The sequence below is a fragment of the Rattus norvegicus genome, chromosome 1 (genome assembly GCF_036323735.1).
Source record: "Rattus norvegicus strain BN/NHsdMcwi chromosome 1, GRCr8, whole genome shotgun sequence".
Classification (NCBI taxonomy): domain Eukaryota; kingdom Metazoa; phylum Chordata; class Mammalia; order Rodentia; family Muridae; genus Rattus; species Rattus norvegicus.
In genome coordinates this window covers 54864216-54878533 of record NC_086019.1, presented here as the reverse complement: position 1 = coordinate 54878533, position 14318 = coordinate 54864216, and the positions used below count along the sequence as shown (strand labels likewise).

At 47.7% G+C, this 14318-nt stretch overlaps 1 protein-coding gene across 5 annotated transcripts in view; it reads left to right on the top strand.

Moving 5' to 3' along the window:
* Window positions 1–12511, top strand: part of T2 (brachyury 2) — a 66310-nt gene extending 53799 nt beyond the window's left edge. For 3 of the 5 annotated variants that reach the window (XM_017589717.3, XM_063273754.1, XM_063273753.1), the window contains 6 exons: window positions 661–744; window positions 1918–2024; window positions 5830–5890; window positions 6645–6841; window positions 11600–11714; window positions 12324–12511. In XM_017589717.3, the coding sequence (XP_017445206.1) occupies window positions 661–744; window positions 1918–2024; window positions 5830–5890; window positions 6645–6841; window positions 11600–11714; window positions 12324–12461 (702 nt within the window). In that variant the 3' untranslated portion in view covers window positions 12462–12511. Of the gene's footprint in view, window positions 1–660; window positions 745–1917; window positions 2025–5829; window positions 5891–6644; window positions 6842–11599; window positions 11715–12118 lie in introns of all 5 variants that reach the window. The other 2 variants (NM_001161835.2, NM_001419513.1) reach the window with 1 other exon arrangement.
* Window positions 12512–14318: the final 1807 nt, after the last annotated feature.

The following is a 14318-nucleotide window of genomic DNA, read 5'->3' as shown; positions in this document are numbered from 1 at the left end:
CTCCGGGATTTGAACTAGGTTCGTGAGACTGGCGCTGCTTAACCCCCTGAGACGTCTCCTCAGCTCTTGGCTGGACTCTTGGTATGAATTGTGTTTGCCTATAAATCTATTTTACTAAATACATGCCATCCATGAACGTGGTTAGCTGTTGTTGTTTTCTTTAATAGTTAGATATTTGATTTCTTCAGCGACAGTGTATAACTTTGAAGCGTGTGTTCTGTGTGCTTCGTTGGGTTTCTACAGACGATCTATTTGCTTCTAAATGGCATGTTGACCTTGTGTCTTGTATTCTCACTGAGTTCCGTTGCTTCAGGTTTTTCTTGCTCTCCCTCCCAGCCCCTGCAGGAAGTGTTTATGTGTATCTTAGTGTGGCACTCAGAGTCCAAGATCTCTTCCCTCTTCCGTTGTTCCCATCTCTCATCACTTTGTCCCACTTTCTCTCTGATGGTCTGACTTAACTTACTCCAGCCTGAGGTGGGGGGTGTCTAACCATCTCACTTCTCTGAGTGAGGGTGGACACAGCCTGGAGTCCTGCACTGAGGGCGGGGCTGTCATGAGGTGACAGAGGTGACATGAGGGGCCAGGACATGGCTGCCAGGCTTGATGCAAAGGGCCCGTGGGAGGACATTTGTAAGAAGACTTCTCCTGTTTTCTTCCAAGACTCTTCTGGATCGGCTCACGGAATGGAGAAAAAGATGCCAACAGTGGGAAACTGCCTGGAGATCGTATCGAGGACCTGAGGAGGTGAGGTGTGAGGCTCTGCCTCATCTTTGGGTGATCTCTCCCCTGTTGGGCCTTGAGAACAACTTTAGCCTTGTAAAAGGTTGAGGTCTCAGTGAGGGATGTCTGTACACACACACACACACACACACACACACACACACACACACACACACGCACAAGCATGTTTATCTACCTCAGCCTTAGGGGCTGGCACGCTCCCTCAGCTCAGGCGTTTCCATCCACCCTTCCCTCCAGATTCACAGTCTCACAATTTCAAGGTCTGTTTTCTTATTTTTAGACCATCCTCCCACCTAGTGGTCTGTCATTTGCAATTGAATTGTGTATACCGTTTGCTTTTGTTGTCTTTTCTAAAGCAATTTCTAGCATGGGGATATGGCCCAGTGTTTTGAGTAGAGGTTCAGTAGGCTTGAAGCCCTGGGTTTGACACCCCAGCACTGAAAAATAAAAAGAGTAAATATTTAGATATTAGATAATATTTTTAAAGAGTGGTGTAGTTCATAACAGTGTGTTTAGGTTTTTAAAATACTATCCTAAACAACACACTGGCCGTTACCTTTAGCTGTTATTAAAAAATGACATTTGGTCTTTCCAGTGCTGGGCTGGTACCCTTGAGCTCCCCCCAGCCCCCACCGTGCTCCGTCTCTTGGTGCTGTCCTTTGAGGTGAAGGCAGAATAGCTTAAGTAATAACATCACACCTCCAGGAATGTGAGGTTGGGGAGGAACACAAGGGCGAAATGTCCACACACCACAGGTACTATAAACCGAAACTGGAGAGAGTACGTGTGACCTCTTAACCATCATGAAAAGCGGGACAGGGGACAGCTACCACATGTGGCTGGCTTGCCAGTCTATACCAGGGTAGTCCTAAGGGGTCTGTGTCCCATTCTTGACAAATTCAAATGCTAGCTGCTAGGTGGATTGTGAGTATAAAAGATGTGCTCGGGCTGGAGAGATGGCTCAGCGGTTAAGAGCACTGACTGCTCTTCCAGAGGTCCTGAGTTCAATTCCCAGCAACCACATGGTAGCTCACAACCATCTGTAATGGGATCTGATGCCCTCTTCTGGTGTGTCTGAAGACAGCTATGCTGTGCTTGTATACATAAAATAAATAATAAATAAATAAATCTTTAAAAAAAAAAGATGTGCTCACGGTGGCGAAATGCATTTTACAGAGCAAGATTATGTGTAAGACGAAGACGGATTCCCAAAGCGAGACATATCTTAGCAGGTTGTATCAGATGTATTTCACCTCCCTTGCTAACATGGAATTCTCCCGAAGGTAAGTTCCCTTCCCCTAGGAGACAGCATCTTGGGGGTAGGGGTTGGGTCATTCTGCAGCCCAAACTCAAAATCCCACTGGATTATGATGGGAACCACTGTACCTAGGTTTTTTCCCCCTCTCCCTTCCCCTTCCCTCCCCTCCCTCCCTTCTTCATTCTTTGCTCCTTCCTTCCTCACCCCCTCCTGCCCCCCTCTAAGCCCACATAGGTCAGGGACTTAGCGACTGCTTCTCAGTCCCCTTACGGTCACCTTAACTGCTTTTGTTCACCAAAGAACTGTCACTACCAAACAGCCTTCAGACGAAGGCCCTGCCACCCTGTGAGGCGGCGGAGGAATGTGGGAAGGAAAAGGCAGAGTCCAGGCCAGGGCTTCATAGTCTACCCAGGGTGGGGAAATCACTGAAGCTTCTTGGTGTGAGCTTGAATGCAGTACCCACTCCAGCAATGACCACGCACGTACTAGGATGGTCGCAAACTTACCTGTGCCCCAGCAGGGCCTCTGTGCACCGTTCCCTGGAGGCAGAACAGCTAAGTGGGGTGGGAGTGTGTGAGGTCAAAGTGAACATCGTTTGTGAGTAACAGACTAGGCAGAGGTAATGTAGAGATTTACAAGCAAACACGCAGTGCCGAAGGCAGAGGCAGCCTCTCCATAGTCTGCATGCACCTTTCTGCAACTGCATGGAGATGCAGCCACTGCCCTCACTGTCCCCAAACTGACAAGGATGCAGTGAACCCCAGTGCACGGTCCAGGACGTAGCCTGAGTTGCCACCTAGAAGTTGAACTTGGTCCGGTCTGACTCTGGCCTGCCCTGTTGAGCTCAGGAAAGCAAGCAGGCTCTGTCTGCCAATGTCCTTGACTGATAGGGAGCTGCCTCCCAGAGAGCAGAGAAACTCAGTCCCTCATTCAGAGTCCACAGGTCAGAGGCCATCAGAATCTGTGATGAACTGAGGCTGTGGTCTTCCTCCTTGGAAACATTCAAAAGCTTCATCCAACCTGTTAAAATGCCCTGTATCTGCTGCGTTGGGAGGAGGTCCTACAGGAGACCAAGTTCTTTTCCAGTCAGAGGCTTGTGTGGATGGAGGCCTCCCCACCCCAACCCCCCACTCCCTTCTGGGAAATTTGTTCTCCTGCCACTAGGTTGTTTCCCATGAAACATTTAACAGAGCATACACCTGGGAGAAGCTTAACAGATTCTGGTGGCAAAGAAACCGCTAGCTGGTCATTTGTGGGGCGGTGGGTGGTGTTGGGGGAGTGTTTCCCTCATTTAGGGACCAATTCTGGCCCCACTATTAGCATTTGAATCAGGCAGCAGAGTTGTTTTGATTGAACAGAGAAGGCGAGCCTTTGTTGTTGCAATTTAAGGAGTAAGTTGTTCTCTGGTGTCCTTTAATCAGCTCGAATGAGGGAAACAGCAACTGCTGTCTGGTCTGGGAGTGCTACCAGGCCCACCTCTAAGCCCCCCCCCCCCCCCCCCGTGTGAGCCCCAGATCCAACAGCCCTTGGGGTCCCGTCCCTGCCCACTGCCACAACTTCCCGCAGAACTTCTTTCAGTGCCATCAAAATATTCTCTCTGTCTGGATTAAGCCAATCAGCACAGTCATGGGAACACATCAGGTCCAGACCACAAAGCCAATCTGCCCATTCCCATCTCACATATGAGGGGGCTGAAGCCAAGGACAGGGCCACTTGAACACTGATACCCTAATAACTTCATGCTCACAGCCCAGTGGGTTAAAGACCTGCCCTTTCCAGGGCACGGAACTGTGTACAGACCACTGCGGTATTTAATTTACATGACCTGGAAGTGTAAATTACCCCCCCCCCCAGCTGAGGACCGAACCCAGGGCCTTGTCCTTGCTAGGCAAGCGCTCTACCACTGAGCTAAATCCTCAACCCCATAAATTACTTCTATTACTTTGGTAAAGTAACAAGAGCTTCAAGTTTTAGGTTAAAGAGACGATGGAAGGGTGTGTTTGCAGAAATCCTCCATTTTCTTCCTTCTTTTCTGAAGTTGGCACTATGGTTTATTTTTTCTTACATAGAGCACAGAGGGACTTAAAGATTGGGGGTTCTTGAGAATGTAAGTGACTTCTGGCACCCCACTGAGGGAAAAGGAAGTTGCATTCTGCTCCAGTCTAAGCTTACTCTGAGAGTCAGCTTTGTCTCTGCCTGCATCAAGTAAGCAGCTTTCTGCAGCTCCCGCTCACATTTGTGCCTCCCTCCCTCCCTCCTTACTCTCCCGGAAATGGGAGATGGCCACCCTCTGAGGCTGGCTTCAACCTCTAGGAGGCCTTGTGTGACAGCCCTCTCCCACCCACCCCTGGTGCACACAGAGCAAGTAACCCTGGGACTCTGACAGTGAGTTACATTCTCCAGCTGCAGTTCCCTCAAAGGAGCCACCCAGGGTCCTAATTAGCGAGCATCCACCCACAGGCAGGTCTTCTCCAAGGAAAGCAGTTTGTCAAACAGTTGTTCCCAACTGATTAAAGACTGTGGGCTTCTACCTAGGTGTTTGTTGTTCCCTGTGTACAAAGACAAATGTCACCTGTCCTGTCCTAGTTCAGCTGAATCCAGCCCAGACTGCTTGCCTTTGCTCCCTGGTGACCCCGCAGATTAGCCCTGAGATCCCAGCTGTGTTGTGAGCTCAGCTGAGCCCCTCGGGCATGGGTGGCCTAATTCTTTGCCTCAGGTGTTCTGGGCACATCAGGGACAACACAGGAAGCAATGGAAAGTGTCCACAGACCTTGGCTATGGCTGCACTCCTCAGCCAAGTAACAGAGTGGTTACTTATTGGTTCTCAAGCCTAGGACCTCACAAATAGTGCCAGGGCCTGGCAAAGTAACACAGAGACCTTTAATCCCAACAACTCAGAGGCAGAAGCAGGCAGGTCTCTGTGAGTTTGAGGCCAGCTTGACCTACATAGTTAGAACTAGGCCAGCTGGGGCTATGTAGTGAGACCTTGTCTCATAAAAACAGACAGAAAAATAGTCCCAATTCGGTAACCCTGGATTCTCACAGAGCTGGTCTGGGAACCACATAAGAACTCCCAGGAGGACGTTAATAGAGGGATGTTCCTGAGACCACAATGAAGTCTATACTTTAACCTAGGACAGAGCCAAGGTTTATTCGAGTTTCTCCTGGTTTCTGGAGCTAGCCAAAGATATTAAAGAAGTTCCCTCCCCACGCACACAGTGTATACACGTTTGCACACACCTCTACAAACACTCTTCCATGCACACACATGCACACATGCTCAGGCACACATGTACACACACGGATGCACAGTATCCCATGTGTCTGTTGCCCCTCGCAGGTGAGGAACACTGAGTACCAGGTGCACCTTTCCCCCATGATGAGCAGTGTGGGACGTGTGTTTGTAACAGCATCTTTATAAAGGCAGGCAGCCCTCACCACTCACTGCAGACCTGCAACTAGGCCTGGGGAAGCTAGTAGGGTCCATTAAAGAATGCAGTCAGCCATTTCAGAGCGTACTATCTTATAAGCCTTCCCTCTACCATAGTGTGCTCCTTCAGCTGCAGGCTCTCCCGGAATACGCCCATTTTTACGACAAACTTTATTTTTAATACATCGTAAGGATGCCCTCTGAAATCCAGGCTACTTATACTGTATAACTGCATGCTTTGTGAGAGCTGTCTTGTCAGTGTGGCCTCCTGCAGGATCACCCAACCAACTGCGGCATCCAGCCTGAGGACATGTGACTGCAGCCTCTGTGTACTCAAGGGGTGCTGAGCCTGACAGCTTCCTCTGTGTTTGCTTTTCTCGGTTTGGTACCACCCGAGCAGACTGCTGGAGAGAGATGGTCGCTTTGCAGAGATGGATGCTCAGCACAGAGCTAGAAGCCTGGTCAGTGTCCTGTGGGCCAGGGGTAGCACCAACGGCATCCATCCTGCTTGGGTAGAGCTTTGGGAGGTACAGAGGGAGCTGGGGTGGGATGTATACTGTCTCCTGGCTGCAAGATCCAGTTCCTGGAATTGTTACTCAAATCAGGATCTTTTGTAGCCATGCCCAGGGACAGCAAAATAGGCCCATTTGGGTTGCAGTGAGGTAAAATCTTAAGTCCAGGGGTAGAGCTGCAGTTGAGTTAATAGAGTCCTTGCCGAGCACACAGGAAACCTTGGGCCTCAACTCCAGCATCATGTAAACAGGGGATGGTGGCAAGAAACTGTAATCTTAGCATTTGGAGAGGTAGAGGCAGGAAAATTGAGAGCTCAGAGTCATCCTAGGCTATACAGTGCGTTTGAGACCAACCTGGGATACCTGAGGACTCTGTCTCAAAAGAAAATTATCAAGTCTACCTTGAAAAACAGTACAAAGCTCGGAGCACCCCACCTCCTCTGGTCTTCTGCTCTTTCCTGAACTACACCGGGTCAATAGGCCCGGTTATGGAGAAGAGATGGATTCCCGTAGCAAGTGTGAAGGCAGACCCAAGTGGTAGCTGTTGGTGATAAGGTGTAGTTTTTTTATATAGTGACACACATTAGACAGCAAAACATTTCAAATGTGAATATGTAGATCATTATCACCCCAGTTCTGATCTAAATCCATTTCTCATGTTCTCGATCATGATGACAAAATGCAAGTGTTTTTCCTTCCCAAGCTTGATTACATGGTTCCAAGGGGCCATACACAGGCAGATGTTCCACCAAGAGAACCAGGGGAGGAGGACTCCCCAGGCCCTGGCCAGCAGCCTCGAGCAGGACCTGCCCTCCGATTTTTGAAGTGCCAGAGCCCAGGAAGTCCACAGAGAAGTCCTCACTTGAAGACAGGAAGACACCAAGTGACCCTGTGTGGCATGTGAGTCATCAAAGTGATGTGTACAGGCCCAGGGAGATGGCTCAGTGGGCAGAAGGGCTTGTTGCAGGCCCGACAACCTGAGATCCCCCCAGGACCCACATGGTGGGAAAAGAGAATCAACTCCCACAAGTTGCCCTCTGATTTCCATATATCCTGTACACACACACACACACACACACACACACACACACACACACACACACAGAGGCATGTGCATGCATACCTGTACACACACACATGTGCATGTATATGCACACACATGCACACATGGGTATATACATATGTGTGTATACACACACATATACACATGCACACACATGCAGGCATGTGCATATATATGTGCACACACACACACGCACACACACACATACACACACACAGAGGCATGTGCATGCATACCTGTACACACACACATGTGCATGTATATGCACACACATGCACACATGCGTATATACATATGTGTGTATACACACACATATACACATGCACACACATGCAGGCATGTGCATATATATGTGCACACACACACACACACACACAGAGGCATGTGCATGCATACCTGTACACACACACATGTGCATGTATATGCACACACATGCACACATGCGTATATACATATGTGTGTATACACACATATACACATGCACACACATGCAGGCATGTGCATATATATGTGCACACATACACACATATACACAGACACACACATGCATGTGTATGCACACACATGGACAAATACACACGTGCATGCACACACACGCACATACTCACATGTGTACACACATGCATGCACATACATGCATGAAGTGCACACACACACACACACACACACACGTGCACTAAATAAATAAAAAAAAAGGTCAGAAATGAGGTACTTGCCAAAGCAAATGAGTAAATAACAGAACTATAAACAGAACTATACCGTGACATTAGAAGAATTCAGGGTGGGGGAGAGTGAGAAGTAGGTAATTCGGGTTCCACCCCCATGTTCCCTCCCACTTTGGGTCTCTGCCAGCCTCAGACCACTTTCTCCACTGTCTTTCCCAGGGACCCTGGGTTGGGCAGGTGCCTACCCCTGCTGCCTCCAAACTCCATAACAGGCTTTCATTCCTGAGTTCAGGTGTGTGACCTGTCATCTCCTGCCTGCCACCCCCTACTCATGGGAGACACCCCGTGAGATTCTTTTAGTTTTATCGAGGCCAGCCTGGTCTGTAGAGTGAGTTTCAGGACAGTCAGAGTGACACAGAGAAACCCCATAGGGGGGGACTTAATTGATTATTAATCAACTATCTATAATTTATTGATTAACTGATTGACTGATTAATTTTAACTGTTATTACTGTGCTGGGGTTGAACCTAGGATCTTTCCAAAATCAGGCAAATGCTATACCACTGAGCTACACCCCATGCCTGCAGTTTCTCTTCTGTACACATTCACTCCTTGGTCCCCACTGAGGCTTGGTTGCCGGCGCTTGTTGACACAGGTGGGCTCGACTGTGTCTCCTTCTCCCATCTCAACAACGCTCAGTGTGTTTCATCACCTCACATTGAGTACACGATGACACCTCCACTTTGGGCTGTTGAAGGACTCAGTTCAGGGATGTAAACCCTGTGATACCAGCTCTTTTAATGTCCTTCCCGTTTATGTATCAGTTGTGACTGGGATCTAGTCCATACCCGGTTCCTCACTCTCCTGACCAGTAATCTCATAAGGGGGAAATGGAGGGCTGCAGGCTGTTAGCCAGTCCTCACTGGTCATGCCAGGTTAGAGTCAACTCCTGCTTGTCCTGTTAGATGCTCCCTAGGTTCAGACACTTGTGTAAGACAGCAAATCACAGGGAGCCTCGGATGTAGGATTATTCACTGTGAGTGCTGTCTGAGTAAATGCTCCCTGTCCAGCCTCAGTCTGGCCCCTGATGCCCTGCAGGGTGGTTTTGTGGACAGCCACATTGACTGCACTCCAGCTTAGTGAGGCTTGGTCGAGCCTTCCAATAGGACGCTCCCTCCAGTCCTGAGCTACTTTGGTAACAAACGTCTGCTTTTCTGTCTGGAATCCTTTCTAGATTGAGTGTAATGAGGAGAATGGGCATTTCAGCACAGCACCTTGTAACCTAGAATGACACTATCATACACCTTGTCCTTTAGAAGCAGCTTGCTGGGGAAATGGCTCAGGGGTTAAAAGCCCTAATTCTTGCAGAAGAACCAAGGTAAACTTCCAGCACTCACAATTATCCATGACTCCTGTTCCAGCGGATCAGACGCCCTCTTCTGCCACTGAGAACATTAAGCATGCATGTGGTATACATACCTGGTGAGAAAACATTCATACACATAAAATAAATCTAAAAAGTAAATCAACACAGCTTTCTGGCCAGATTATTTCAGGCAACACAGGAGAGCCTCTGGTGCTGCTCAGGCTCTGGCATCATGCAGGTGTTGATGGGTGAGATCCAGTGTTCCTGTCCATTCTAGAGCCACCCTGATTTCTGGTCTCCAAAGTGACATGGATGCCATTCTTGTGGCTTCCTTTGCAGTACCATGGCTGCAGCAGGCAGGGCCAGGGTTCTTTGACTCGGCTGCCTGACTTTGAGGAATCATCCTGTGGGACTCTTCTCTAGGAGAGCCCCAGGAGCCACCCACACAAAGTAGTCCCACATACATAACTGGCAGAGAAAAATCTCTCATTTCTTTAGATCTTCATGCAAGTTTTGGGATATCTGATATTTACACACACACACACACACAGATACATGCATGCAGACATACACAGACATACAGACAGACACATAGAGACCCAGTCATACACATACACAAACACACACAGAAACACATGCACACACACACACACACACAGATACATGTAGATATATGCCCTCACATGTGAGCATGTGTGGACTCTCTCTCTCTCTCTCTCACACACACACACAGAGATACATTTAGATATATACCCTCACATGTGAGCATGTGTGGAATACACAGATACACATAGATATATGCCCTCACATGTTAGCATATGTGGATTCTCTCTCTCTCTCTCTCTCCCTCTCTCTCTCTCTCTCTCTCTCTCTCTCTCTCTCACACACACACACACACACACACACACACACACACAGAGATACAGAGATACATGTAGATATATACCCTCACATGTGAGCATGTGTGGACTCACACACACACACACACACACACAGAGATACATGTAGATATATACCCTCACATTTGAGCATGTGTGGACTCACACACACACACACACACACAAACACACAGATATATGTAGTTATATACCCTCACATGCGAGCATGTGTGGACATACACAGATACACACAGATATATGCCCTCACATGTTAGTGTGTGTGGACTCACACACACACACAGATACATGTAGATATATGTCCTCACATGTGAGCATGTGTGGACTCACACACACACACACACAGATACATGTAGATATATGCCCTCACATGTGAGCATGTGTGGACTCTCTCTCTCTCTCTCTCACACACACACACAGATACATTTAGATATATACCCTCACATGTGAGCATGTGTGGAATACACAGATACACATAGATATATGCCCTCACATGTTAGCATATGTGGATTCTCTCTCTCTCTCTCTCTCTCTCTCTCTCTCTCTCACACACACACACACACACACACACACACACACAGAGATACATGTAGATATATACCCTCACATGTGAGCATGTGTGGACTCACACACACACACACACACACACAAACACACAGATATATGTAGTTATATACCCTCACATGCGAGCATGTGTGGACATACACAGATACACACAGATATATGCCCTCACATGCTAGTGTGTGTGGACTCACACACACACACACACAGATACATGTAGATATATGTCCTCACATGTGAGCATGTGTGGACTCACACACACACACACACACACACACAAACACACAGATACATGTAGTTATATACCCTCACATGCAAGCATGTGTGGACATACACAGATACACATAGATACACACTTGCACACACATGCCCTTGCTTTTTGCCATTTGATTCCATTTCTCTGACAAGGACCTTTGATGAGGATCGGAAGAAGGCTCTAGAAGCAGGCGCCGTCTTAGCATCTGGCTCTCAAACCATCTGCCAAGGTAGTGCCAAACTTTATCGAATTTGTTAGTTTTAGGGTTATTGTGATTTTGTTCGCGGTCAATTCCAGTCTGTGCCAAAATGTCCTTGTGGGTTCAAGTTACTGAAAAAGAAGTTAGATAGCCCATGGCTGATACACAATATGGCAGACACACCACGAGAGCAATGTTCAGAGCCCAGTGAGAGAGGAACCATTCTGGGAGTGAAATGGTTAAGTCTCATAGTTGTTGGGTGAAAGCCTCCTTAAAACATACCACATTTGATTATATGTATCCACTGGCTGCTCTTACAGAGGACCCAGGTTCAATTCCCTACACCCACAGGGCAACTCACAACTGCTTACTACTCCAGTTCCAGGGGATCTAGTGCCCCCTTCTGGCATCCATGGGCATGGCATGCATGAGGTTTATGGATGCAGGCAAAGCGTTCATACACATTAAATTGTATTAAATTCTTAGACTACATTGAGGAAGTCTGTAATCCAAACAAAGTTAATGTCTTAAAGATGAATAAAGTGGAGGAAAGCCCTTTCTCCTGCACTGGTGTTAACAGCACTTTGACTTTGTGAACAGTAAACAGTCTGAATGTCATCTCTAAGAGAATCTCTCCTCTCTTTGCTTTAGGAGCAAGCTTTCCGAACACAAGAGGGGCAAGCTTGCTCCTGCCGGGGTGACCCCAGACCCCAGAGCTACAGCACCCCTGACCCTTGCACACGTGATCCAGACCCATCCCGTGGTGGTAGGTTCCTGTTTTCTCTCTGCCTGTGCTGGGTGGAGGCTGCTGTAGCTGTCCATGAGATCAAAGGACAGAGGAGAGCAGGAGATGGTGGAAGGCCGGGAGGCGGGGCAGAACAGGATGCCAGCAAGTGTGAGATTTCTGAGGACTTCCGGGCTGGAGATTAGATGGGCCAGCAGCCTAGAGATGAAGGATGGGAGATGTCAGGCTAATGGTAGGCACCAGGGAGGAATGGATAGATTTCTAATGGCTTTCAGCTCCCTGGATGACTTGGAGCCAATGACTCTGGGTGACTGTGTGTTAGCAAAGTTAGCGCACAGTGCAACCCTCAGAGTGTATTGTTGAGAACAACGAAAGAGTTCACGTGAATACCTGTTATTTTTTTTTTCCTCTTTCATTCACTATAGGAGGCCAAGACAGCAAGTCGGTACTGGGTGAACTATGTGGATGATGAATAAGAATTTTTTTATAGTCATTAGGCAAAATCCAAACAGGAAATGACAGTTTTCTTTTTCTTTGGTTCTGCATTATGATAAGCAGTGACGTTGGTCTCTGGTTAAGAAGCTTGTACCTGACAGGAGATGCCTGGCACTTTGTCCTTTCATTGTAAAGGTGGCAACGGCACTGTCGTGCAGAGCCCGAACCGTGAACTCAGATGATGGGGACGGTCAGACAGACAGCACAGTGGGCAGGAGCAGGAGGCTGAGCAGAATCAAAAATGAGGCTTCAGCCCATGGTTATTCATTCTGACTCGTGGTCCTTCTGCCTGGGTCTTAAATAAAAACGTGTTTTCTATTTAATTATTTTGTAAGATTTATTTATTTAAACATGAGTGCTCTATATATGCCTGCATGACAGAAGAGGACATCAGATTCCATTACAGATGGTGGTGAACACCATGTGGTTGCTGGGATTTGAACTCAGGACCTCTGGAAGAGCAACCAGTGCTTTTAACATCTGAGCCATCTCTCCAGCCTTAAAAATTATTTTAAAACACCGCTCTCAAATTATGGATAAGGATATCATTGATGAAAATGAATCAAGGGTGTTTGATGAAATGAATGTTGTAAGTAGGAAAATATGACGAGTGGAAGTGGATTCCAAAAGGGGTTGGATCAGGTGTACCCCGAAGATAGAGTGCATGAACAGATGCAGAGACGTGATTGGGTGTGCAGCACTAAGAGACAAAGTGCTGGCTTTCACAGACCAGGGAGTTAAATCCCAGGTCCAGATCGATGGTGGAGAAGCTGTGGAAGGTACCGTGCTGAAGGGAAAGGGATTTCCGGAAGGGGTGGAAAATATCAACCCCTTAAAACCACAAACACTAGTAGAAATGACAGACAGCACTGCCTGGGGATGTGGCTGAGTGGGAGAATGCTTGCCTTGATGCTCAAGGCCCTGGGTTCAAACCCTAGCATTGCAAGAATACTAATAAAAGGGGGGTGCCAGGGATGGCTCAGCACTTAAAAGCCCTGGCTGCTCTTGCAGAAGGGTTTAGTTCCCAGAGCCCACAGGGTGACTCACGGCTGTCTGTGAGTCTAGTGTCAGGGGACTGATGCCCTCTTCTGACTTCCGTGGGTACTGCATGCACGCAATGCACAGACATCCATGCAGACAAAACACCTATGTACATAAAAGATGAAGAATAGTTAAAAAGAAATCATCCAGGTGTCGCGGCACACACCTTTAATCCCAGCACTCCGGAGGCAGAGGCAGGTGGATCTCTGAGTTTGAGGCCAGCCTGGTTTATACAGGGAGTTCCCCTGGACAGGCAAGTCTACTGGGGTGGGGAGCGGGATGCGGGGGTGGGGTGAATAGTAGAAAAAAGAGTGTTCAGAAGAAAATGGAGGTCCTTAAAGGAGCCAAAGAAAAAGGCTGGTCTCACCAAGGGATAAGCACCCGAAGTGTAGACAGCTCCCTAGTGGGAGTAACAGCAGATTGGACCTTTGTAGGAGGTAGAAACCCTTAGGAGTCCTGTAACAATTTAGCCAAACACATCACTTTCTTTCTCCCTCTAAGAAAGTAAGACAACATTAGGCACACCATTGAAACCTGAAGATGCAAAAGGAGGAGACAATAGAACTCAAACATAAATTCTCTAGAGAAAGGGCCTAAGGAACAGTTCCCAGCTCCTCCTGTGAGGGCAGCATATCCTCCATGGGGGCAGTATATTCTCAGTCACAAAACCAGACCTACACAGTCCCTCATGACAGAGGCAACACTCCTAAAATCACAATGGCAATCTAGTAACTTTCTGCCCATCTCAGTCGCCTCTCTCCACTATGTGTGTGTGTGTGTGTGTGTGTGTGTGTGTGTGTGTGTGTGATTTATAAAGAAAAAGGTGTGTTCAACAGTGAGCTAGTGCAGCCTTTTCTTTTGAGGTTAGGGATAACACAAGGCCCCATGTCATTTCCATTCCTGCGCAATATTGTAGGAGAAGCTTGACCTGTACAAGGGCAGGATAAAAAGGATAACACTATCATCGTTTATAAGCTTATATATTTATTTTATTTTTTTATGTGTACAGGTATCTGTGTACCACATGCACACAGTGCTGAGGAGTTGAGAAGGGGATGATGGATCCCCTGGAACTGTAACTACAAGTGT